Raw genomic sequence first — 27053 nt, 5'->3', positions numbered from 1 at the left:
AAATAATACAGGGTGCTCACAGGGATCTATATAAGAAAAAGCATATGTAGAAAACAAGATTTAGATAGGTACTACTTTATTTATACCGGGTGATTCAGTTTGATATTCGCAGCCCTGTATCTCTTTTATTTTAACAAATACAAACCCTATATATTTTTAAATCGCCGCTCAAACTCTATCAAATGACATCATTAGATCGTCTCCATAATAACAAAATTGCTATAGTCAACTGTTTTTTTTTTGAAATGGCGCACTATATATTTTTTTTATCAATTTTGGAAGATATTTTTTTCTGCGTTCAGCTATGTAAGGAAGTCTATAGTTTCATTAGAAATATTGCTAGAAAAACAGCAAAAAAGATTAACCTACTTTTAGTAATTTTATTCTGAAAAATGATAGCCAGCTGCGGAAACAAGTTATTATGTTTTTTAAAGTAACATATTTTACTTTTAATACGATAATAATATAACAATTTAAAACAATACTTATTTCAAATGGTCAAAATGACCTCCATTTGCTTCCAAATACAAAATAGCTCTGTTTATCACTCCCCTCTACAAACACATTCTAGTGTTTCTTCATTTAACCTCCAACATTCTACTATTATTCCGTTTTTAAGGTCGTCAATATCATTTAAAGTCGAAGAGTAAACCTTTTCTTTTAGGTAAGGCCTAAGAAAGAAATCTATAGGAGTGAGACCCGGAGATCTAGCAGGTCATTTAACATCTTCGAATGTTCTTCATCTTTTGCCCTTCTGAGTTTAAAAACTCTTCTTTTCTTTTGAAAACTTCCATCTGCCGCCAAATTCCTGGCTAACTTTCCGAAAATTTTATCTGATGGAAGTTGTCTCTGCGGAAAACGATGTTGGTACAAATGCCTGGCAGCTTTAGCGTTCTTTCGGCACTCTCCATAAATTAAAATCATATAATTCTTTAGATTTTCGGCTATACCGGAAGTCCATAAGAACCTCATTTTAAATTATTTCAATATTAACTTGTGTTCCATTTTATAAGATAAAAATTTAATATCCACATACCTAGCTATGCAAAATGCAACATTTTATTTTTTGAAACTATGCCCTTAATTTACATTTTACTTGTGGATCAAAGTATTCATTACTGTACTGGGTGTTCTAATTGAAAATCGGATTTCGAGGCTTTTAAAAAAATTAAAGTTAAATAATTAAAAAAACCTTGTTAACTGTTGAATATTTTTGTTTTTTAAAAAGGGTCTGAAATTTATCGTTGCAAAATATGTACCTTTAAAGACAGTTCTACAAATGTCAAAATATTCGTTCTCTTTTAAGATGCGGATACATAAACGTTTTTGCCTTAAAAAGGGAGTAAAATTCAAAAAAACAATAATTACAATGGTTTTAAACACGTTTATCACTATTTAATAAAATAAACGCAAAATCTTATAGTTAATGCTATTCGAAATTCCTTTTTCTTTCCAGTATGCCAAAAATACCGAATTAATGAATAAAAAATGACGTTCGTGTTTAATTTTTTTTTTAATTTTTGGTTAACATGGGAACACACTGTATAGCCTTGGTTTTTGCAGACGATGCACTTTTGTACACAGTCGGAAAGCCGTAATAAATGTGATAAAGTGTCAATAATTGCCAGAAAACCTCATGCAGATTACCCAAGGCTGCCTGATTAATTAATTATAATCAGAACTAACTTCCAAATATTTCAGGAGTTGAGGAAGTTTTGAAATTATTAACGTGATTTTGTACGTATTATACATAAACTTGCGGCACGTAATGGTTTAATAGAGAGGATCATATCTGTAGGTAAATTAACCACATACAATGGAGTTTCCATATCATTGTTGGGTATAGAATTTATCTAATATGGGATAAATAAACGTTTAATTACGCGAATAACAAAGCAAAAGCCATATTGCTCAAAGCATTCCTGGTGAAGCAACCATCTGTATTTCATAAAATTGGAATATGAGATTTGCATTAACAAACATTTATAAAGACGATAAAAGTAAACAAACTAAAAATAAACCTTGAAATAAATTATAAGACAACCTTTATAAAACCCACAGTTTTCTGTTGAGACATTTAAAGAAAATGTCAGGAAATGTCTCTTACTGAAAACAGATACTTCCCTGAAATTCGTAAAGGCTTTTGACTGCATTACAAATTATTTTTAAAAAATTGATCGGCAGTTTTAATATACGTAGAAAACTTATTTCAGCATTTGAGAATTTGTAACTACATTCTTCATTTATTAAGTTAAATAAAAAAATTTACATATATTGCTTCTTATAAGTCCAAACTTGAAAAAGTCGGAAGTAATTTTTTCGCGTCAAATAAACTGGCACAAAACAGGTTAACTAGAAGCTACAGAAACACCTGTCTAGCTATATAATTTACCATAATTTATTTTTCCACTAAAAGAAATGTTTTCATTTGGCGCTGAAATAAACCATGTCATTTTATAATTGCATAATTGAAATTTACGACTAGCAGCGGACTAAGAGTTTTATCGAAAAACTGTGTTTTGTGAATTATTCTGGTTACTTTTGTTATACACACATTAATTTTAATTCTGCGTTTCCGGAAATCTTACTACTAATTTTATTTATGTATACAGAGTGTACCATTAAGAATGAGGCAAAGTTTTATCGAAGTCATTGGACCCAATATGTTTTAAGTAAATGTTACTTATCTACAATCTAGATTCATCCTAACATCTTCTGTCAAACATTTAAACCAAATCGTCGATAATCTAAAATCTGTACCAAGTTCCTTCTAGATCTAGATCTAGATCTCATTTTGAAATTATTAAAAAAAATGTGTAGTATTTATCGGAGCACTTTTATCGCTCTGTCACGTTTTTATTCAGACTTTTCGTGCTCATGTTCGTAATTTTGGAAATTTTTTGCTTAAAATGGCTATACATAACTTTTGGTTGAAAATAATCTCCAAGTCCGTAAACATATTCATTACTGTGACTTTTGACAGTTGAGACTTCTCGAATCGCTTTTAATTTTAACGCTACTTCTGTTTTTTTCAGTGAGAGATTTTTAGTTAAGGGAAAGTATTTTCGTAAAAATAACCTTTGCTTGATCCCTTTGGCGCAAGGGTTTATTCTACTAATTTTTTAAACGTTTTCAAAATATCCAATAAGTAAAGAAAAAAACGAAAACCTTGTCAAAAAACTTGAAACAATACTTAGTTTAAAATAATTGTCAATATTAAAGGTATAACTGTATAATGTTAATATGTCTACAAATGCATTCATAGTTTTTAAAAAATTAAATTTATTTAAATGGTCAACATTCCCTGATGATGGCATAATAGCCGAAACTAGTCTCTATTTAGCTTTTCACACTTACTAGTGCTACTATATTTATTCAGTTTTATAAAGGACATTCGACATCATTATAATAATTGTCTTATTTGCAGAAGAGCCGGCAATGAGAGTGCGCTAGCTGGGAGTATGGGACCGCCGGGATGGGCATGCGCACAGACCCACGGGGCAAGTCTCGTCCGCTGACCAACGCCACAGGATCTCCGGTGCCTCAACGTTCTCTCACCATATATACCTTCCTTGCTGCCTTTCTAACGTTCGTCTTCTTGCAAACAGGTGAGATTACGAAGAACGACAATTTCCAGGTCAGAACAATTTAACAGGAGACTGCAGAGACATCGTACACTATTAGAAGTACAAAATGTTCCATAGTTTACTGCGACTCTTCCCGAAATCAAATCTGATATACATATTTCAAGTCATTCAAACAGAACGCAAATACGATATTTTGATTTCAAACTGATGCAATCAACTCTTCTATTTTATTATAACATAAATCGGATTTCTTATTTTAGTTCTAACCTGATTATTGCTGATTTCCCAATTTATTAAAAAATATCTGAGTAAAATACGCTCTCCTAAGCTGCTTCCTTAAAATTATTATTTTTTTCTAATATTAAAGGACCCCGCACAATCCTTATGGGAAACTCCGTTCGGTCAATTTTAATGAAATTTTGGGAATAGGTTGTTTTTGTTATGAGGAACAAAGTCTTCATGGGCCCAAAGTTCGCTAATGGACAGTTTCTGAGATATTCGATGTTAAAAGCTGATAATGCGAATGCGTGTCAAACACGTGTTTAAATGCTTATTAGTCGCGCAAAAGCTCCATGAAGCTTCTTAAAAACTGTATAACGCACGCACACGCACACACACACTAATACAAACGAATGGATACGCACTATCTAGACGAATATATACGTATTATACCTAACCAGGTTTCTATAACATTTGCCGTTTGGTCCTTAGCGACCGAGGCGTTACTGGTGGCCCACCCTGTATTGTATTTTTTTTTCCTTCGCTATATCTAATGAACCCATTATTACTTCTTTCTCAAATTTTTTTTACGATTCTGTTTCTTTATTTGTTTTAAGAGGAAACTTATATGTGGATAATAATCCGGTGTATTTTTTCTACTAAATAATATTTTTGTATAAAGAAAAAGGACGCGGATTCGAATTATAAAAGGACTTCGATTCATCCAATATATTTAGTAGAAAAAAGTTCTTTACAATCGGTTAGTGAAAAAAAAGTTACGGGAGTTGCCCTTCCTTAAGAAAAATGCACCGTTTTGTTTCTTTATGAAAGTAATTACTTTACTGCAGAGTATAATTTTAAAACTTTTGTAAAACGGTTACAATTCGTTTGGAAATAAATAGAAACACTGTCGTTCTCAACATTACGAAATTAGAGATGGAGTTCCCATATATGTACCTATTTATTATTATTTTGTTTCTATCGACTGTAGTTTTTCAACTAGAGGTAGATATTAATAGAAACAAATTTTTCTAGTGCAACTTTTGTAGAAAAAAAGACATATTTTTGACAAATTGTCCATAGTAAGCCATTATACTCAGTTACATCCTATATTTGGTAATGTAAATTTTAAGTTTTAGTGGCGCTTACCAATACACTTGCACTATTACGCAAAATAAACATTGATCTATAATTTAAGCAAAATAGTGCTTACGTTAAGTGGCCTGCATTAATAAATGATTGGGCTACTTTAAAATTCAAATATTTATGACCACGTAGGGAAAGCAGTGATTATTATGAAGCATAAATATTCATACGTATAAAAAATGTTAAAGGTATAAAGTGCTTGGGGATAATAATTCGATAATTTATATTCAGGGCAACTCTGGAAATATATAGAGGGAAAATACTTACTCTTGTGATCTCTACAGTAACCCAATAAGTTTTATAGATTAGATGATGTCGGTATTTTCAGGTGTGAAGTAAATTTACCGGTCGCTAAATCGATATCTTCATTTGCTGTGCGAAATTTTATGAGGAAATTATAGATTTAATTGGAAAATAAATTTTCTCTCGCCTATAACTATTATTAAAAATATTATTACTAGCTAGTTTGGTGCTAATATAGTAATTTTATATTAAGATATTTGTATAGGCATCCGCAGAATATTTGGCACAAGCCAAAATAAATTATTATCAATGATAAATTTTTTTGATGTAACTGCGCAAACATTAAAAAGTCAATGAAATACTTTCGAATAATTTTCATTAATTGAAACTATTTAAGTGCTTATCCAAGGATAATATTATTTTCATCCTTTTCCACCAACCTTTTTTATATATTCTATTGAATTTACAAAATCAATGTTTCAAGTTACATTCATTCTAATAATTGGCGAATGCGCCAATGTTATTAATAGTTATTTATTGTAAGTGTTTTAAGCAGTTTTTATAAACGCAAGAATGTTTAAACGCGAGAACGAATCGAAAAACACATCACAATCATATTTGTGGTGTCAGAATTATTACACGACTTGATATTTCTTACTAGTACTCAATGAAACGTGGTACCTACTGTTTGCTATGGTACGTTGTTTATTATCAATTATTTAATAAACAGTTTTATCTGAATTTGGTAAAATTGCAAGAAAGTAATTGTGTTCCTGTGGCTATTTCTGAAGAGATCAAGCAGTAATTTTCCATTTATTGCCAGCGAAATTCAGGGAAAATTACGAAAAAGTGTTCGCCGAATTTAACGAATGGAGGGAAAAACGGAGAGTAATGACAATAAATGAAGAAGTCATGCTATTGTATTGTATGCTTTTATATATACGGCGTGTTCATGTTTGGTCCGGAACACCCCTGCCATAGGATTTTGATTATTATTTATTTATACATGCATGGCATCTTAATGCATCTACCGAATTAAGTGTCAAACGAAAAGAAGTGTAAATTTTTGTCTACGTTAAAAAGTTCTATATGCCTTAAAAGTACTTGAAAATGGCCAGTTAAATAAGTTACACTCTTCTTATATAGTAAAATATTAAATTTCTTTTAAACAATATAAGATGAGCTGTACATAAACAAAACTGTAGTCGTGTGGACTTTAAAGATTGATAAATTAAGCAACATATTTCATAAAAAAAAATCCCTTATGATTGTGAAAATTTTCCCCAAAAAATTTCAACCATTACTATTGTACTTGGTTCTGTAGATGCATATAGGTATGTATATAAAAAAAGTCGTGTGATAGAAAATTCGAAAATAAGCTGTAATTATGTTTCAATGTTTTATTACCAGTAATGGTAAAGAAAAGTTATTTAAAAAAGTAACTGTTATTGTTCAATGCCTCGAAACCAGCCTTAATTATGACGAACAATTATGATAAAATTAGTTACTCTTTTAATAGTAATAATAATATGAATCCAATGCGCTTAGCAACGAGGTTTTTAAATTATTAAATAATTATTGCGATCAATGAAATGTAATTCGCGTAATATTATATGCAAAAACAAACAATATCTACCGCAATATTCGGTTTTATCATAAATTCGATATTAATATCATGCTAAAAGTAAAATATATTAAACTCTAACGTGTACCGTGGCAAACTCCGAACTGTGTACAATTTGCAAACTACAAATAAATTCAAATCTAAAAGCGATTACGAGATTGCATGTAAAATTAATCCAAACCGCATTAACTGACAGTTGCATAAATTTAAATTAAAAATAAATTGAAAGGCATATTTAAACGGAATGATAAATGTTCTACGCTGTCACGAAATCGTTGAAGTAGGATGTGGGAAAATATATAAATGATACTAGATATGTACTCATTAGAGTTTTGTGGAAAACGCCAGTGTTGCGAAATTAATTTTGAACGTTTCATGTTTTACTTTAGTGCAGCTAATTTAATGAAATATTTATATAAAAGCATATTTACTGAAATATTTATAAAAGAGAAGTAGAAAGCGTATGTACTCGCAACTACAGTAAATTTCAAAAGCTTTCAAATTAAACTTGTTTTTATAAATGCATGTATGGTGCTATAGATACTTTTTTGTTTCTTTTGGCAACATTTTATTACAATTAATAAAAATTACTTGTGTGCTTCTGTAATGGCACTGGTTCTAATATTTGATTAACAAGGTATGATTTTAAAATATGCAGTTAAACGTATACATTACAATAACAGTGAACGCTTGATATTGTGCTTCGCACTTGCCAGAAGAGTTGCTCTGGTTACTTTTCTGAAGACAACAGAGTTGACGTTCGAACGTTCGCGAACGTTTGCTCTGAATGTCTCTTGCTGTGGCTGGAGCTGCTTGCGGCGTCGCGTATAGTTTCGGATATTGAATTCAAAACATGAGTGAAAATTTCAGGCGACTCTGGGTGCATGTGGCGAGCAATTCCTGTTCGCTACGTCGCCGAAGTTACTTTATTCCATTATATTTTATGTTTAGCACTACTTTACTTCTTCTAACTTCTAATTTAACCATTTTTCTTTTATAACATGTGTAAATGTGTATTTCGTTTAGATTTCTCTCTCGGAATCGTTAAAAATGAACCCGTACGTATGATGTGAGCAAACATGAAGTAACTGGTGGATCTTATCTAACATAGGGGAGCGAGAAACAAACCTCAGATGTAATCTCAGCGTTAGTCCTGACGAATGACATCCTAACCCGGACCATAGTACGAATGCTGCTCAAAGTTTTACGGCAGGAATAAATTGATCGTGCCGGATAGATCCTAAGTTTCTTATCAAAAACTCTTTCTTTTCTTATTATCGCTTATTTTTTTGTTATTCAGAACAGTCGTAACCGTAGTATGCAGTTGGAATGTGTTTCACTGCCAACTTCTATAATTGTTATACTTTAGAAAGTTATTTTTCACATATTACCACATTTTTTGTAGTAAATGTATTTGAAATCGAAGCGTCTTCACATTTTCGCACGAAATAATTTGATTTTAGTCATAGAGGTCCGGTTCTAAAATTATAGAAAGCCGGATTTTTTTAAATACATACAGGGTGTTAAAAAAAGAGTGTAAAATATTTAAGGAGGTAATAGTATGAACCAAAATAAGCAGAAAAGTCTCAATAAACATGGGTCCGCAAAGTAACGGTTGCGGAGATATGGAATGTTTTATGTTTTTTTATTTTGCAAAAACGTTGTGTATTTTCTTATAATAGTTGGTTGATGTTTAGTGAAATAAACAGTACGTATTTGATTAACAGGCGCTGCTTACCTCAACTTTCTGCAGAACACAATGTATGATTTTTTGGAAGACATTCCTTTGAATCAGAGGCAACAAATGTGGTTCCAGCATGATGGTGCTCCACCTCATTTTTCCATGGCCGTTAGAGAGCATTTACACCAAACTTTTCCACATAGATGGGTAGGAAGGGCCGGACCTGTTTTATGGCCTCCAAGATCGCCTTATCTGAACCCTCTAGATTTCTTTGTTTAGGGATATTTGAAGACATTAGTGTATGGTACTCCTGTAAATAGTCTGGAAGAGCTGCAGTTACGGATTAATCAAAAGTGTCAAGAAATCCAAACCAAGGAGGGTGTTTTCGAAAGAATTCGAATATCGTTGAGACGATGATGTCGTGCCTGCTTGGAAATGGACGGAGGGCACTTTGAACATCTTCTGTTGTTAAAAGCTTCGTTTGTCGGTTTATTCCTAATAAAATAAAATGTTTGAAAAACGAATAGCGGTCCATATCTCCGCAACCGTTACTTTGCGGACTCATGTTTATTAAGACTTTTCTGCTTATTTTGGTTCATACTATTACCTCCTGAAATATTTTACACTCTTTTTTTAACACCCTGTATATTATGGACTTTTTCAATATCTCAACAGTCACTCTAAGTTTCAATTATTTTACAAGAACAAGATATCACTTGATTTAGATACACCTCATTATTTAAAACATTGAAGACGGTTGAACAAATTAGATATTTTAAATACGAGTACGATATCGTTAAAGAGAAAATGTCATATTTAATACTGTATTTGTTTCAGTAAATTGTTTCCAAGATGCAGTCCATATTACAGCAATACTTGGTGAGTCGGTGGTGTTCAATTGCCACGTGGAGTTCCCTGAGGGACACCCCGTGCCGTACGTGTTACAATGGGAGAAGAAGGTAGGCGAAACGGTAGGATTTTTCACCATCTGCTCTCTTACTGTGTGAAGGTGGCCCCGGATTCGTAACTGAAGGGCACAGGCCCTGGGTTTGCTCCTTGCGACACCACATTGTTTGTGGTCGTTCTTCGGTTCGAAGTCATAAGTGGATTGTCGATGATTCTGGTTTAAATATTCTCATTTAATGCCTAATCCTGACGCTGTGAAATATAACAAGAAAGAAAATAACATCATTGTATGTATAAAAAATCAGAATGCTGGAAATAATAACCAAATATTTAGTTATGTTGTCGAACGCCTTGCTAAAGTCCGTATATGCAAAAATAACGATTAGGACTTATAAAACGATTAGGACTTATAAAACGATTAGGACTTACAAAACGATTAGGACTTACAAACGATTAGGACTTGCAAAACGATTAGGAAAATAATCGATTTGTCGTTGTAGCTTTTTGATTCCCATTAAATTTGGATAATTTTTCGGCACAAGCTGTTTTTAAAAATGTATTCAAATTTTTACCTATTTTGGAAGATGTTAGAGCGCTTTCGGAAGTTTTTTAAACAAAAATTCGATTTTAGATCTTGTGCATAAAAAAAGTTTTCTTAGGGTTTTTTTAAACATATTTTAATTACATCTCAAAATTAAATGTTATTTTATGGACATGTTTTTTGAAAAATGTCCCAGGTACACTGAAAGAAGAATCCTTCTTAACACTAAATCCCTTTTCCATTTAAATCTTCGGGAGACCTAGTAAGCCTTATTTGCAGAGTTACATAAACCGATAAGTTATCCAATTTTCTAGTTAGATATAATTTGATAGGACCGCAGTGGTATATTGCTTTCTTAAAGGGCATTTCAGGCGAAAGCTGCATTATCCGAGGTTCGATGCTCTGGCGAGGAACTATATAAGATATAAGACTTTTTAGGAGGATAAAAGTGATCCCGGTTAACTCTGATATTGGGTGTCTATCGACTCTTTCGCTCGCATCCACGGGATACTATGAGGATATAAGGGATCGTCAGTGTGACGTTTAATTTCCAGAATTAGAAAATCGACCTCTTTTCTGTCTTTTCCTCTCTCTGGTAAATCTATTAAAATCAGAGAAACTTAATAATGGAGAATGATATTACATACATATTACAATTAAAATACATTTTTTTGTATTATTTGATTGTCAGTTGTGCCAAAGATGTTGATTTATCAAAGACATTAAGTCTCTATCCCAAAACATATATAATGGTATAATAGTTTAAAAATACAAACATATTTTTTCACTATGCCTGAATTTTTGTCAATCTTACTATTTTCTAAATAAAGATTGTCCAAATATTTTTTTAGACTTACTCAGGAAATGTACTTTCACAATTAGAGTGTCTTTATTCATTACTTGTTGCTATAAGGCGTTTTTTTTATCTAAAAGTTTGTATACTACATTTTTCATTTCTTCATGATAACCATTACCGATCGCATTGTGTCTATTGACTTTTTGATACTTAATAATTTATAAAAACTAAAATCCATTAGTAAATTTTAAAGTATATTACAAATAAATAGGAGCTACACTTATGATTTCAGCCTTAGAACCAGCCATACACTAGTGATGTTGCAGGGGTTCGCAACAGGCAAATTGCATATGACGAAATCACAGAGTAAAAACTACGCCTTTGACGAACTCGAAAATTCGATTTATTTACACACACAGCAAAGTAATTGAAGCACTTCATGCTGCTGAAAATGTGCATTAGCTAAATATATCACATTTGATCTTCTTTGCTCTTTCTATTAGCGCAGTGTTCAATATGGCAGCTAATAATTCGACTTTGTTGATCTTATTCGGAACTTTGATGGAAATATTCAGGGAATATATATTTTAATTAATTGGGTGTTTTAGAAAATTATCTAATTTATTTTCATTTGACTTTTTGAACTAGAAAACACCCTAAGTTTCGTTTGGATTGGAAACTTCTTCACTATAACCATAATGTCATGGGGAAAGCGAAATGTTCTAGAAAACAATAAAATACTAAAGAAGTTATGCAGATACAAACTACAATAATCGAATGTATCTTACACAAACGCCGTTAAAAACGGTATATGAATTATAATAATAGTAAAATCTAATTAAATTGAACATAATATTTATTACATGAACTGTTATTTATCATTATTATGTTTAGTCTAACAAAAGACGTTAATATGGCGTTATGGATATTAAAAACTATTAAAAAATTTATTTTGTGCGTGTTTTAAGGTTAAGTGAAACAATTTTTGAGCCAAAAATAAAGCGTACGATTTTATTAGAACAAAACAACATATGAAATTTGCCTGTACGTATTTATAAATATTTAAACTAGAATTTTGTTTTGTTTTGGGGTGTTAAGAGTGCCAACCACCAAACACCTCGCGTAAATTTAATTATTGGTTTTGTTTATTGTGATTGGCCACAGTGATGTAACTCACAATGAACGGGATACGGAGAGCAGACCGATAGTGTTTTTTCATCATCGTCATTAATTGTTCACTATGCATTTGTGTGTTTTATCTAAACGAGAAAGGTTTTCAAATTACTTTTATCAGAATTACTTATTGCGGTCTTAGAACTATTTATGTATTGGTACACCAAACCAATTAAATTAGAATATATTTTAATTTTTTTACATATTACAATAATGTAATCTTAATATTTTCAATTGTTTAATTACATGTGGCTGATGATTATCCACCGACTAGTGGATAATCAGAAGACTATATCCATTAATAAATTAAATCTAACAATTTGAAAACTAAAATTTTTAGTTTATCTGCTCATAATAATTTTTTTTTTTCACTAAGGTCTATATACTATTATAAAATGCTAAAATATGTTATTTCTCCTTTTGTAGAACAACGAAGACCAATACTTATATAGAGAGAGAAGAACAGAACCAGAGGTGAAAACATGCTAAAAAACTAAAAATTAGTCTTTTGAAATTAATTTTCAAGATATTTTAAAATATTTTTGAAATTGATGATCTAAATAAAATCAGGATTTAATTTTTATTTATTTTATTTATTTATTCAATTACTACTACCTATTAGTAGGAAGATTTTCTTTGAGAATGTTACAATTGTTTTTTTACTTATTGGAAGTTTTTAATTTTTTAATTGTTTCTAGTTTTAGTCAAAATCAAATTTAAAACATATTTCTAGTTAATGTTTATGAAAAATTTATAAATAAGTCTTAATAAGAAAGAAACTTATCTTATGTAAATACATTTCTCAATTTTCTCGTCACACTTATATTATTTATTATTTTAAATGAGCACACATCGTTTACATAACAAAAAATTACTACAATGATTTTTGAAAATGGTAGTATTTAATTGTTACATTCAAAACACACAAATGTACTCATACTCATTGATAGTGTGACTTTTTAAATTAATAAATGTTGTACAGCAATGAAATAATACAGAGACATTTTTGCACCACGATTGTATATGATTTCTAAATGAAAACATCACTTAAAGTGCTCTACTTCACTGTACTAACAATCACAAAATTCAGAGTAGTTCTGTCCTGTATTATGAAACTCTCGTAGTGGTGTTAACGATAGTTTAGATCTATATCTGTCTCTCTCTATCTCTTTGTGGCATTTTCTTTTCTCACTAGTGTGTAGTTTAGTTTCTTCTGCTATCTTTATGCTAACATGTCAAAGCTTACGAAAATGATTTTTGGAAGAATATGCTAACGTTTCAATAAACTAAAATAAAACATATTTAATTCTTTTCCATTTACAAATAGTCTTTATTCTTTACATACTGCGTCTACAACAATTCCTAAGTGTACTGATCTTGATAAAGAATAATCTTTATTTATGTTACACTTCTTAAATCTTGCGAAGTTGAGGCTACATCTAAAAGCACCTTTGATGACTGATAGCATCTCGAGAGTTGAAGTAGACAAATATGCATAGAAAACTATTACTATTTGTAAATGTATGTTCTCTTGGAGGAAAATCTCCTGAAACTGGCTATCCTCGAACTCCCCTGATTTACTCCCAGAACAGTATCTGCAGCCACCATTAAGAACTTAGCGATCTCAATCTAGGAGACTTAACATTAATCCTGGGATATCTGCGAGGCCAATAAGTGGGTCGGGGTGTCTCTGGTTGTGTCAAATATATTCCGGGGGTGGAGATTAGGCAGGTTTAGGTAAATAGTTTTAGCCGATGTTTCATGGACACGCAAACGTAGGGCAGCATTGGATGGAATTACATGAAGAAGGAGGCGATCTTATTAGACAAACGCAGTGGTTGTTAGGCTACCACTGATTTACGTGTCCGGTGGGTTGCCTTGGCAGTGAATTAATTTAATCAGGCAGACATTTTTTGCGATGCCTAAAGCATACTAGTACAAAAAATGCTGTAATGAGGTAACGATAAAACAATTTTATAGATTCACAGTAGTGCAGTTTATGATACAGCTAATATGACAAAATATTGTATTAAAAGCAAGTTCCCAATTTCAATAATTACCTACTTGCACAATGCCATCTTTCCAATTGGCTAAAAAAAGTTGCTAAAATCTGGAACTTAACTTTGTTATTTAACAAGGATTTTATTGTTCCACTCATCTGGACCCTAATTCTTCCCTTGCTTCATTAAATTCAGATTTGTTCTTCCACTAGATTTTTCACGTCTGACCTTTTCCAAATTGGTCCCCAATTTCTTTTTGTCAGCAGTTAAATTTTACAGCAAATGTTTTTTTGTGTTTTCAGATAGTTCTTACTTTTACTTGGCCCACTGAGCTTATTTATATTTCATCTGATCCTGGACTAGAGTTTGGCATTGGTACTTTACAAATTTTTATTCAGGCAACCCCTTCTTTCTTTTTTATTTTCAATGCTTACTTTAATTTCAATATCTGATCCTTCAATGTTTAACTATTCAAGGGCAATATTCTCGTAGGTAGTTCTCTTCTACTCGAGCGAGATGTCTTCTGAAGATGTGGATTCCTAATACAGTAAAATCGGTATGAGTCTGTCTCTTGTGAGTTTTTCATCACTCTTGTGAGTGTCAACAATCTCTTGTGAGTGTCAGCAATCTTTTGTGAGTGACAACAATCTCTTGTGAGTATCAACAATCTCTTGTGAGTGTTGCCCAATTATTTTAGAAATTTATGAACCAGTTGGTGGAAATACACAAAATAAACGATTTTGGAATCCAAATCTCTAATTACCGCAAATGCGAACGGTTAATACTGACAAAACTCTTTGACGTGTTAACATGGAATCGGCTTTTGCAGTGCATGCAATCTAAAATATATAAAACGGGATATGATTATGTGGTGCTAACAAATTTTGCAAAGTAAATAATGTCCCGCAGCTGTGCATTGTCCCGCTGAAATGCATTGTTAATGCATGAAACATAGAGCTTTGAAACGCCTCCGCTCACTGCTGATATTATTTTGTATTTATTAGTTTTGTTGTCGAGTTCCTCTAAAATGACTTTAATCTCTTGTTTTCAGATAATTAAATTATGCAGGTAATTTAAAACTGAAACTAGAATGAACGTTTTGTAACGGACTTTATTCGAACTAAGTTTTCCGTACGTACGGTTTCAAGTATGAAACAGAATAATTAAAAACGTGTTGGAACGCCGAACTTTGCCGGAATGTAAATCAGCCTGGACAGGACTCGTGCACTCAATTTCAGTTATTAGCAAACTACGAGCAAAACTCGACTTTACAAAAATATTATCTAATTTTTCTCTACAGCAAATAATGCTGCTGATGGAGTACTACGTACGCAGAAAGTAATATTATGCTGAAGCTGAATCAGAAGGTCCCATTTATTATGATATTCTCTATATGTATCTGCAAATAATCCTTGATCCAAGACATTTTTTTCTATAGCAGATGTCAAAAATTACTAACTTGAAGTAGTAGATTAAATAGCACTTCAACAAAGGGATACATGACAAAATTTTAAGAGAAAGTGTGGATACATTCTTTTAAAATTTTTGTTTAAAATAATCACGTTATTTAATACGTTCGAGAATTATTGTTAATTTTGATGGTCTACAGATGAATAAAAACTTCAATGGTGCAGCTAACATTAATAGAAATATCAAATTCGTCAGGCATGTTCTGAATATGATTTGTCAATTTCTAATTATGACAAACGTAAAGATAAAAAAATATATCTGTATCTAGATGGAATCATAATGTGTATCTTTTGCTGCTATTAGGTATAGGTATGCTTCGATACGGAAATTTTACTGGTTACCGAATCTATGAGTAAGTTTCTGTATTGGATGACGAGTTCCTCTTACCCACAAACTATGTAGTTTTCATATCAGCGTCAGCAGAGTTTATTAGAGCCTTTGCAAAAGAATCGTCGAAATAATATACAGGAACTTGACAATCTTCACATTATACAGAGTATTATTTAACACTTTTCCTGTCTTGTGAAGCAAGTTTTTAGGTCTTAATTCCTTTTAAAATTTCCAGCTCACACTTTTAAATTCTTTGCCGGTAACGCAAAAATGTTGACTCCTGATTTTGGTATCAAGTGAAATAACCATGATTGGTCTTCGAATATCAATATTAGCAATTTCTAAGATCCATCCGCAGATTTAACAAATGTATGATGACGTCATCGAAGATTTTCGACTTTCTAATCATGTGTCAGTTTCTTGAACAATGTAATAATTTTGCTGAATCCGCTAGTATCCAGTGACGATATTTATAATTACTTTGAAATGTCACAATTTTCATTCACTAGTAGCATGCATTTGTACGGAATTATAAAACCCATAATGTTGAATGTATCTAACATTCACGAAAACTATATCAGTTGCACTTTTCATTGACACTATTGATATTTGTCGCGATTTTTAATTTTTTACAACTCCTGTTCTTTTTGATTTAATGTGAACTTTTCTTCTTTCAATTCGTTTTCGAATATTTTTGCTTCTCCTTTTTTTGTATCATTGTAAAGTAAACTCATTTGCAAATTCCATAACAACCCTTACTACTGGGGTTTTAAAGTAAGTTTAAAGTAACTCAATTTTTCACACAAATATCTGCTATAGAAAATATGTACCTAATAGAATTATGTTAAAGTTTATCATCTTTCTAAAAATAATTCCTTCGTGATTTCATGCTCTTGAATTAACATTCTCTGCTCGTTGTTAAATTACAATTTTATCGTCTTATACAAAAAGTAACTATTTTTATATATCAAGGGTCAAAGGTTAAAAACTCAGCAGTAATTCTAGAAAAGAAAACCATGTTCCAGTATCTAGGACTGATTGTTTTAAAACTTTACACTATGCGGTTTGTACTGATAATAACTTGCTGCAATGCACACAAACAGATTTTTTTCGGCCATAAAGTGTAACAGAATATACCCAGCAACGAATATGAAATTAATTTTCTATCTATTTAAATCTAAATTCATTTCAATAGATGGGATATGTTGCTTTTATGCCATTGCTTTAGCACTGCCAGGAAATCAAGTCTTGGGAACTAATTGATCGACTTAAGATACTGTGTTAATAATAATAGAAGTCCTGTTCTTTTTTTTTAAATTATTTTACGTTATACTATGTACTGTGTCCCAAAATAATGGAAAAAAATTCATATTTTTTTCTAGTTGAAATTTAAAAAAATCGCTGAAACAGGTCAATTAGTAAATAGAAATTGTCACTTTTCAGCAATATTTTCTATTTTTTTGAGCCATGTTTGACAAACCTATAACATTACCGACATTTTTTTAAATAGAACGCGCTATGTTTTATAGTATAAATAGACAACCCTTCTAAAGACGAATTCATCGAGGTTATACCTACTTTTTCGTCATAGTTTAGTACTACTTTTCATTTTATTACAACAAATGTTCAAAGTGGCCGCCATTAACCATTGCACAATGCCCAATTCGATGTCCAAAGTTATCAATTGCGTTTTGAATAACATTTGGTGTTACGTTTCGAACTTCTTCTCTGATACGATTTTTCCAATCCTTCGATAGTGTCTGGTCTGTTCACATACACTTTGCTTTTTAGATAACCCCACAAAAAAAATCTAGTGGTGTCAAGTCAGGGAAGCGTGGTGGTCATTCAAGCAACATTCTTCTGCTTATAATCAATTTGGGAAAACTTCATTAAGGTAATTTCTTACATCGAGGCGAAAATGTAGGGGGGACCATCTTGCTGGAACCAGCAGGCATATCGTGCTCGTGAAAAAATTAATTCCAGGGCTGGAATCAGCTAAAAACGCAAAAAATGCAAATAAATGTCGCCTGTTAAATTGCCCTCAAAGAAATAAGGTCAAACATTCACTTTTTCCGACAAGTCGAAGTTGACTGAGATAGAGAGAGTATTTTCAATAAGGGCGAGCATCACATTTTGATTTTTGATCCAGGTAAATCTTTTATACTTCTTGTTTCTTCAAAGTTTTTGGATACTTTACTTATTGTAGCTCGACTAATTCTCTGGCCTGGATACTTAATAGTGAAATAAGTCGCATACCTCCTGTTGACTACGGCTTTTATTTCCGCATCCAATCATAATTAAAATTTCAATTCTCTGTTTTTCGCTTCAACGGGCAAGCATTTTTCAAAATAATTTAACAACGGATTAATTGGAACTAAAACGATTCACGTTACACCTAAGGTATTCTAGTGAATTTTATTTGTTTATCGATGTGATTGTTTTTAAGAAAATAAAGCTTTAAAGTAAATAGAAAAAGATTAATAAATAGTAGATCCGTTTTTTAAAGTACGAAAGAGACTATGATTGTTTGAAATAGTCGTCAGTACGACATAAAAGACTATGTTTTAAATTTTTTAGACAATTATGACAAAAAACTAGGCATAACCTTGTATCGATGAATTCGTCTTTAGAAGGGCTATCTATTTATACTATAAAATATAGAGCGTCCTATTAAAAAAAATGTCGGTAATGTTATAGATCTGTCAAACATTGAAAACATTGCAGAAAAGTCACAATTTCTATTTACTAATTGACCCGTTTCAGCGATTTTTTAAAATCTGAACTGGAAAAGAAATATGTTCCATCATTTTGGTACACCGTGTATACTATCTTAGTCGAAGATGCGAGGTGAGTATTTTTTTCAGTCACATATTACAGAACAATCCTGTATTCAAATGTTGTTTTACTTATTTTACATCGTGCAATTTATTTTTTCAAATTTATGTCGCAAAAATTAAAAAAAAAAAACTAGTTTCGGCATTTGAAACGATATTAAAATAATTTCTATAGTTTACATTACCATTAAAATCTCACTTCACTGAAATATCACAATTTGGTGCCGTAACAAAGTGTAATAAAGGATAACATATTTTATTCGATAAACCGCTCAAATCGTTACTATAAACGATTACATTGAAATTCCTTCTAGAACCACGATTTTACTTACGAATTGCACAGTTAGAGATATCCATCCCTTTACCTTCCCATTTGTACTGGGATAGGCGTCATTTTTGACGACTATTTAGCGTAGTTTAGATTATTAATTATTAATTAACTAACAATAACTTTCCCTAATTATCGATAATTCTAGTTACTAACATTTCCGATGTTTTGCACTTTTCGAGATATGTAAATAAAATAACTGATATTTTAGACTGTCTACATTCTCAGCAAAATTGTCAGCTAATCTGTAAAGCCGTGCGATGATGGTTTAATGGAAGATTAAAGTCATTTTTTTGTTTATTTACACGTAGAAGAGCCGTGCCTTGATTGAGTACTTTTTAAAGGGACAGGACATACCTATTTACATCTGGTATGAGAGCTATCCAACTCACAGCGGCGAAGGCTATGAAGGGAGAGTTTCTAGAGTCTCCCCTGATTCCCCTTACGGCGCTGCATCACTTAACCTCACAAATATACGTGAATCGGACAAAGGCTGGTAAGTACACGATTATTTGGTTCGGTTTCATCAAATAGAGCGTCAAAACAATTGTAAAGGACGCCCGTAAATGTTAGATCAGTAGAACTTAAGGTTCGGGAACACGCTTGTATTACTTCATCAGAGAAAGCCCAGTTTCAATCCTTAGCTTGGAAACAAATTTTGAATGTGGATACTTGATGTTGAAAAAAGCACCACAATATTATTCTGTATAGTGGAAAATGGACCATGCAATATCAATGATTGATGACCAAGACTGATGAAGCTGGTGACGATAAAGGCGACAATAATATACAGGGTGTCTCATAATTAGCTGCCAACCCTGAACAGGCCGATTCTATTATCGAAACTAAGTAAAAAAGTTCATATGAACATGGGTCCGGAAATGCTTCCTAAGGGCACAAGGACCCATTGAAGAGGGAGGAATGGAAATCATTTTTTAGCAATATCTCTCAATCGCATTGTGATAAATGAATGAAATTTGGTATACACAGCTAAATTTTGATGAGCAATTTGATGGACTAATCCATTTATTTCCACAAGGTCCATTGGGGTGGGTACGGGGGGGCCCTTGGTACTTTGCGTGTGTAACTTTTTCATCTTTGACTTTTTAACAAATTGGACAGCAAATTCCGTTTTCCCGAACAGTTTTACGTTAAAAAGGTACTCTACTCAAAAAATAATAATAATAATTTTCCTTTCCTCTCTTTTCCATTTAAAGGATTAATTTTTATTTAATTTAATTTATTATTATTATTTTTTTATTGAAATTAGATTAAACTTAAACAAAAAAATTTTTTGTTTAAATTACTATGAAATTGACCAAAGTGGGATTAATTCAAGAGCAATTTTTTTAGAAACCGTTAAAGATAACGATTTGAAACAAAAGTACCTTTTTAACGTAAAACAGTTTGGGAAAACGGAATTTGCTGTCCAATTTGTTAAAAAGTCAAAGATGAAAAAGTTACACACGCAAAGTACCAAGGGCCCGCCCGTATCACCAGAGTTCCAGGAAAAGGCCCACGGCAGATTGGCGTCAGGAACTGAATACATATACCTGCGAGCGACTCCACACCAGGACCCTTCAACCAACGCTCGACCCGACAACATTTCTTCTCAGTAAACTTTGTTGTCAATAAAAACACTTTTATTTTACCGTTGAGAGATTTCTTGTGTAGAATAAAATTCTCTACCTATTTCTGATGGTTGCGTGTAAAAATTTAATCGTACAAAAAAGTTACAGAAGAATATTCACAAAGGGTTTGAACGCTTTGTATGATTTAACCTAACAGGAACATAATCACTGCATACTTTATGAAGAAAAACTAAGCAACAGCAAAGTTTGCTCAAATCGGTTAACTGGGTTCTGAGTTACAGAGAAAACAAGAAATAAAAAAGAAACTTTTAACACCCCGTAACATTTTTTGTGACATTTTTCGTTTAAACTAGTTTGGTTAAATCGACACCATTTGGGTTCTAGATTATACCCTTGAAGTTAGTAACATTCGTAGGTAACACCCTGTATATTTTTTTGCTCATCATTATTTCATACTACAGTTTAATATTTACATTTCTCAAGAGACAATAAAGGTGGGTTAAATTCTTTACGGATGAATAATTATTATGGAATCAATAGACAAAGCGTATACCAAATTTGGTACCTTATTTCAACTGATACTTAAAAAATTAACATGTCATCCTCAACCTGCTATATCTTCTTCAGGAGTCAGAATTGACCCCTTGTCATTTAAACCTTTAGAGTTAATTTAGTCAAGGAACACCATGTAAAACTTTGACAGTCAAATTAATGTATGTTCCTCAATGAGATCGATGTGTCGAGAACCAAAATTAGTTAAAAAAAATTAAATCTGAATCCATCCCTTCATTTAGGTACGAATGTAAGGTGGTCTTCCTCAACCGGTCGCCGAACCAGCACAAGAACGGAACGTGGTTCCATTTGGACGTGCACGCGCCCCCCACCTTCGTAGTGACGCCGGATGACGTCGTCTACGTTAACCTGGGGGACGCCATCATCCTCAACTGTCAGGCGGAGGGTACTCCCACACCTGAAATTCTGTGGTACAAAGATGCCAACCCCGTCGAACCATCGGCCACCATAGGTAAATATCAATTTGTTGCCGTTCCACCGTGTTACCATTTTTGTCATTTGGTTTTTCTTCTCGTATGCTGCACATGACTGTTTTAACGCACTCGTTTGTCGCCTGTTTACTTAGTTGGTGATTTTGTGCATTTTAAAAATTTTTTGCAATAATTGGTCTTGATTAGCAGAATTTACCTAAATATTTCATACGAATGTGCAAATATTGTATTTTGGAACAAAATTTTGGAAACATTCAGGGTTCTATCAAATTAAGAAATAGATATATTGGTACATAAGGTCCTAGTGAAAAGGTGACTAATATCTAATAAAATATAAGACTATTTGTTTCATTTACATTGAAAATAATTTTGAAAATAGCTGATGTACTGCTGAAAATAATTTGAAAAGTTGGAAATGCAGTGTCAGGGTGTCCCGATAATTGATACAAAACATCATGAAGCCTAAACAGACGATGTGACTGTTCAGAAATTGGTCAGACAGTCAGTTGACATCTGTCATAGAAGTCTAGCAACAAGTCTATATAATTTGTCCAGTATGAACTTATTTCATATCTGACATGATTATTTTTAGCTAAAACATCTAAGGGAGGTAATTTGTTACTGACCAATAATGACGATGTATTTGACTGATGTTTTTGGCGCAGAGGGTTAGTTCTTTATTTTTTTTTTCTTGACATAGAACCTGTGTGTTGTCCTGCAACAAAGACGGAGAACATTGCTCATCATTTACGAAAAATTGTCTATAACTATTTAAAACATCTAACTGGTAATCATCATATCATGGTGAAGAATACCTCTAGAATTGAAAAAAATATATGCAATCGGTCTTTATACCATCTTTGATGCTCCCCCGCCATCTTGGAATCTTGTGAACGATTTAGAAACATTTTTTCAGCTGATAACTTCATTTTTATTGTCTTAAGCAGTTTTTCGTAATGTAAACCAAAGTTTAACCGATTATATTAAAATTCGCAACTAATATACCAAACATCATAGCACTTTAACGCGTTTGGCTAAAAGGTTTCCTATTGTCCGAAGCATGCGCATTAAGAAATTATCGTTTCTACATGACAAATATCAAATTCTGCTTTACGTTCTGCATTCGTATTAAAAGAAATTTTATTAATGTTAAATGTAGGCAACATAGGAATATATAAAGCCAGCCTCCTTTTCAGTGGAGCACATCCTTACAAAAATATTAAAAATATGCAGTGGTTCGTTCTTACTATGCATTTTGCTACATATATTTATATGCATGTTTATTTGAAAATGACTGTATCTATTAACCAAATTTAATAAAAAAAGTTAAACAAAACTATGTGAAAACTAAGCGGAATGCAATTAACTAAACGATTAAAACACTCATGTTCAGTTTTATTCTCTTTTACCATTTCTGGCGTCATTCACGTTATTTTTGGAATCCTTCCTTCATCTAGTTGGCCCCTAGTCCAATCATGGTCTAGAAAAACACTGTTCATGTTGTGTAGTGTGTTCATTTTTCCCTGTAGGCGTTTTCAATGATGGCACGGAGCTGCGCATATCGAACATAAGACACGAGGACATCGGAGACTACACCTGCATCGCCAGGAATGGGGAGGGTCAGATCTCGCATACTGCCCGAGTGATTATAGCTGGGGGTGCCGTGATTATGGTAAGTGGTCGGAGAAAAATATTGCTTTCATTAAGTAATCTCTTCAAAAGTTCAAAAGTGTAGGTATTCCGGTTACAGCAGAAATTACTCTTTTATACAGGGTCTTGCATGACGTACTGGACAAACTTAAGGAAAAGTTCTTGAAGTAGTGCAAAAATATACTGGATATTTTTTAAGTATTCAAATATTCCATGTCGAAAATAAATACATATAAATTTTGGAAAAGAATTCAAAATATAGTTTGAAGAAAGTCAGATTTTAATTTTAAAAAAATTCTTTAATAGGTTTTGTAGTAAAATCTTATGTGATATATGTATAGTAGTTTACATTATTACTACCGAGTACAACTACTTGTATTAATTAACAATAGAGTTACGAATATAACGTGCTGATACGTCACTAAGTATGTTGAAGCTTTGAAATAACCTCTAAGTTTGAGAACACGAGTTAAAACAATATATGTATATTAATTTTTATCACCATCGAATTATAAAATTTATGTAGACGTGATAAAATTTAGTTGAAATATCATTTTAATATCAGCTGTACCAAACATAAAAATCACTTATTTAGATACCCCTTAAAGAGTTTCGATTTTTGGTTGTATACGCTTATGGCTTATTTTCAGGTGCCTCCGACCAACCAGACCAAGCTGGAAGGCGAGAAGGTGCAGTTCAACTGCGAAGCCAAAGCCCAACCGGGCAATGTGACTGTCAAGTGGTTCAGGGAAGGGGCGCCAGTCAAGGAACTGGCCTCCTTGGAAACGAGGGTCACCATCAGGAGGGACGGTTCCCTTGTAATTAATCCCGTCAGCTCCGATGATTCCGGGCAATATCTTTGCGAGGTCAGCAATGGAATTGGCGAACCTCAATCCGCTTCGGCCTATCTCAACGTAGAATGTGAGTTTATCGAATGTTGCCTTTCATAAATACTACCTCATGCTTTTCTTGAAGATCTTTGTTATCATATTGAAATGTACAACTTCAGTCATAAAATCGCCGTCTTTTATTATGCCTTTCTCAAGGCTAAAGATAAATAATACATTTATTGAATGAGTGACATACATTTTGTTTTTCCTCGTGTTTGTTAGTTTTGGAGAAGATATCCATATAATTATTAGGCTGTATTATCAAAGGCTTTTTTCACGATCCGCGCAGCGGCGAGTCGAGGGGCCCGAAGGGGCCCTCGGTCATTACTTCATCCAAACGTCGTGTTTTGAAGACGATCTGTTCGCGCTTTCTATGTGAAATTTTAACTTTAAAAAGAGTCCTCGCCGAAAATTGACTTTTTTCGGTGGGAAGGAGATACTCGAAGTCAGCGGACTTGCCTACCTTTCTAATTCTTAATTATAAGGTGGCAATCGCTTCCAAAAAAATTAAATAGCCTTGAAAAAGACGCAATAAAGTCTTCGAAACATCGGTAATTTTAAGCAAAGAGTGAAGTTGTACATTCATCGCCCGAAACTCATACTGAATCATTATCAGGGGTGTAATACTTTTTAACAATATACCCATAACTCAATTCCTCTTCTAGATCCCGCTAAGGTCACTTTCACCCCTACCATCCAGTACCTCCCCTTCCGGTTGGCCGGTGTAGTCCAATGTTACATCAAGGCCAACCCGCCCCTACAATATGTAACTTGGACCAAAGATAAAAGACTACTGGAGCCTTATCAGACTAAAGACATAGTGATCATGAACAATGGCTCCTTGCTCTTCACGCGAGTGAACGAGAACCACCAGGGCCGCTACACCTGCACCCCCTACAACGCACAGGGCACCCAGGGCAGTTCGGGGCAGATGGAGGTCCTGGTGAGGAAGCCGCCCGTCTTCACCATCGAACCTGAAGCCATGTATCAGAGGAAGGTGGGGGAAACGGTGGAGATGCACTGCGAGGCCCAGGAGGCCGAGGGCACCCAGAAACCGACGGTTCAGTGGCAGAGAAGGGACGGTAAGTGTTGTAGTTGGTTCTCAAAATCTACCTTTACTTACCCAAATACAAAAACAATATCTTTATACTCTAAAATGTTTGAAATTAACCCAGCTGCCATCAGTCAAAGTTTGTAGAACACTCTGTATAACATGATGCCTCGATATATTTTAAATCATTTTATTATAGAAAAGTCCATTTTTTTTCTACTGTAGGAAGCCCCTTGCCCAAGAACCGAGTAAAAATCGTGGGCGGCAACATCACCATCGAATCCCTCCGCCGTTCAGACTTCGGTTTCTACCAGTGCGTTGCCACCAACGAAGTGGCCACCATCATCACAGCTACTCAACTGGTGGTAGAGGGTACCCAACCCCACGCACCTTATAACCTGACAGGTACAGCCACCGAGTTCTCGGTTACTCTTAGCTGGCTTCCCGGCTACAGTGGCGGACCGGATTACAAACAGGACTATACCATTTGGTACCGAGAGGCGGGAGTTTCCGAGTGGTCTACCATTCCCGTGACGCCCTCAGGAAGCACCCAGGTCACTATCAACAGACTGGCACCGGGCACCACCTATGAGTTCCAGGTGATCGGGAAGAATGCTCTTGGTGATGGCATGATGAGTCAGATCATCACTGTTAGGACTCTTGGTGAGAAAAAAAAATTAATATACTAAGTTATATTTGTTTATGTTTATGTAATATTATCCTTCATTTTATAAACTAAAAGGACTGAGAAAGTGAGGTACAAATTTTCAGGTAACTACAGAAGGTGAAGGTAAGCGTGATGGTAATGAAGATAACTGGAAAAAGTGTTAAATGTTAACTTCAAAATAGATCGAGTTAAAATTTATATTTTTCAATTCTTTTAATATTGATGTCTTGCAAAATAATTGCGGAAAATGAAATGCGTAGTACCTGTTTTCAATTATTTTAGAAAATGGATTTTTGACACGATAAATTGTTCAAGAAATTACCATAATCTATATTTTTGGCACCTTGGTGGTTAATATTAAGGTCACTAACTTTTATTATAAAAATAAACACATATTTATAATGTATGCCAGAATATCACATCTGTTAAAAGTAAAGATGTAACACATACAGGGTGTCGAACAAGTGTACACATTTTAAAGGATTCTATTAGTTTAAAAAAAAAGGTGAAATTAAGCAGAAAAGTTAATACAAGTTAAACATGTACAGTTACGGTATTTATATTTTAAACAGTGTTGCAGTTTGAATTGTGTGGAAGTAGGTATAGTCTTTCCGAGCTCAATTGAAGACCAAAGATCTAGGCAGTATGTACCAGGTTCGGTCGCTACACAGCAACACGGCATTGAAATATTTGAAAAACTTGTTCACACATTTATTTAGCCATACCCATACACAGGTCTAGTCGAACTAAACGTAGAGGTGGTAGAAGTATATACGACCAGTTGAAGAATGGGCGCGCGGGCAAACTCCGCACAAACACAGCCGCACTGGGCGACTGGAACATAAATTTCAGTTGTTAACAAATTGCCTAGCAGTGCAGTGCAGCAATGTGGAATTATTTTATTAATTATTTTTATTTAATAACTTTTCTAACCTAAACTAACAACCTTTCCTCATCCTTTCTTGACGAGCAGTAATATATTTTAATGAAAAAGTAAAAGTTTTTTGATGTCATAACCAAAATTTACCATCAATAAAATAAAATCGTTTAAAGACATGAATAATTAAAATATGTCAAATGAACATATAATAGAAATTTTTTACACATTTTATACAAATTAATATTATATTTTTTACCGTTAGCAGAAAACTTTTTTCGGGACGCCTATGAAACTCATTAAATTTTATTGCTAGGAGTTTTTATACACGTTGAACTGACTTCGAAAAGACTATACCTACATGGAGGTTATGGTAACATTACCTTGGCAGGCTTATTGACTAAATAAATGTATTTTATAGTACCTAACTAACTGAAATTCCTT

The 27053-nt window shown here is 33.1% G+C and overlaps 1 protein-coding gene across 8 annotated transcripts in view; it reads left to right on the top strand.

Moving 5' to 3' along the window:
- The window catches only part of LOC108912586 (protein turtle), a 188892-nt gene that overhangs the window by 136869 nt on the left and 24970 nt on the right, over positions 1-27053 (top strand). For all 8 annotated transcript variants that reach the window (XR_001964553.1, XM_018717849.2, XM_018717852.1 and 5 more), the window contains 8 exons: positions 3428-3608; positions 9338-9471; positions 19223-19374; positions 21265-21494; positions 23004-23146; positions 23775-24045; positions 24680-25096; positions 25291-25728. Coding sequence is in view for 7 of the 8 variants with exons in the window: in XM_018717849.2 (XP_018573365.1) it covers positions 3476-3608; positions 9338-9471; positions 19223-19374; positions 21265-21494; positions 23004-23146; positions 23775-24045; positions 24680-25096; positions 25291-25728 (1918 nt within the window). In the remaining variant the exon portion in view is untranslated. The remainder of the gene's footprint in view (positions 1-3427; positions 3609-9337; positions 9472-19222; positions 19375-21264; positions 21495-23003; positions 23147-23774; positions 24046-24679; positions 25097-25290; positions 25729-27053) is intronic.

The sequence above is a fragment of the Anoplophora glabripennis genome, unplaced genomic scaffold (genome assembly GCF_000390285.2).
Source record: "Anoplophora glabripennis isolate ALB-LARVAE unplaced genomic scaffold, Agla_2.0 scaffold296, whole genome shotgun sequence".
Taxonomy (NCBI): domain Eukaryota; kingdom Metazoa; phylum Arthropoda; class Insecta; order Coleoptera; family Cerambycidae; genus Anoplophora; species Anoplophora glabripennis.
Note: the sequence above shows the minus strand (reverse complement) of the source record. Positions and strands in the feature narration are given on the sequence as shown.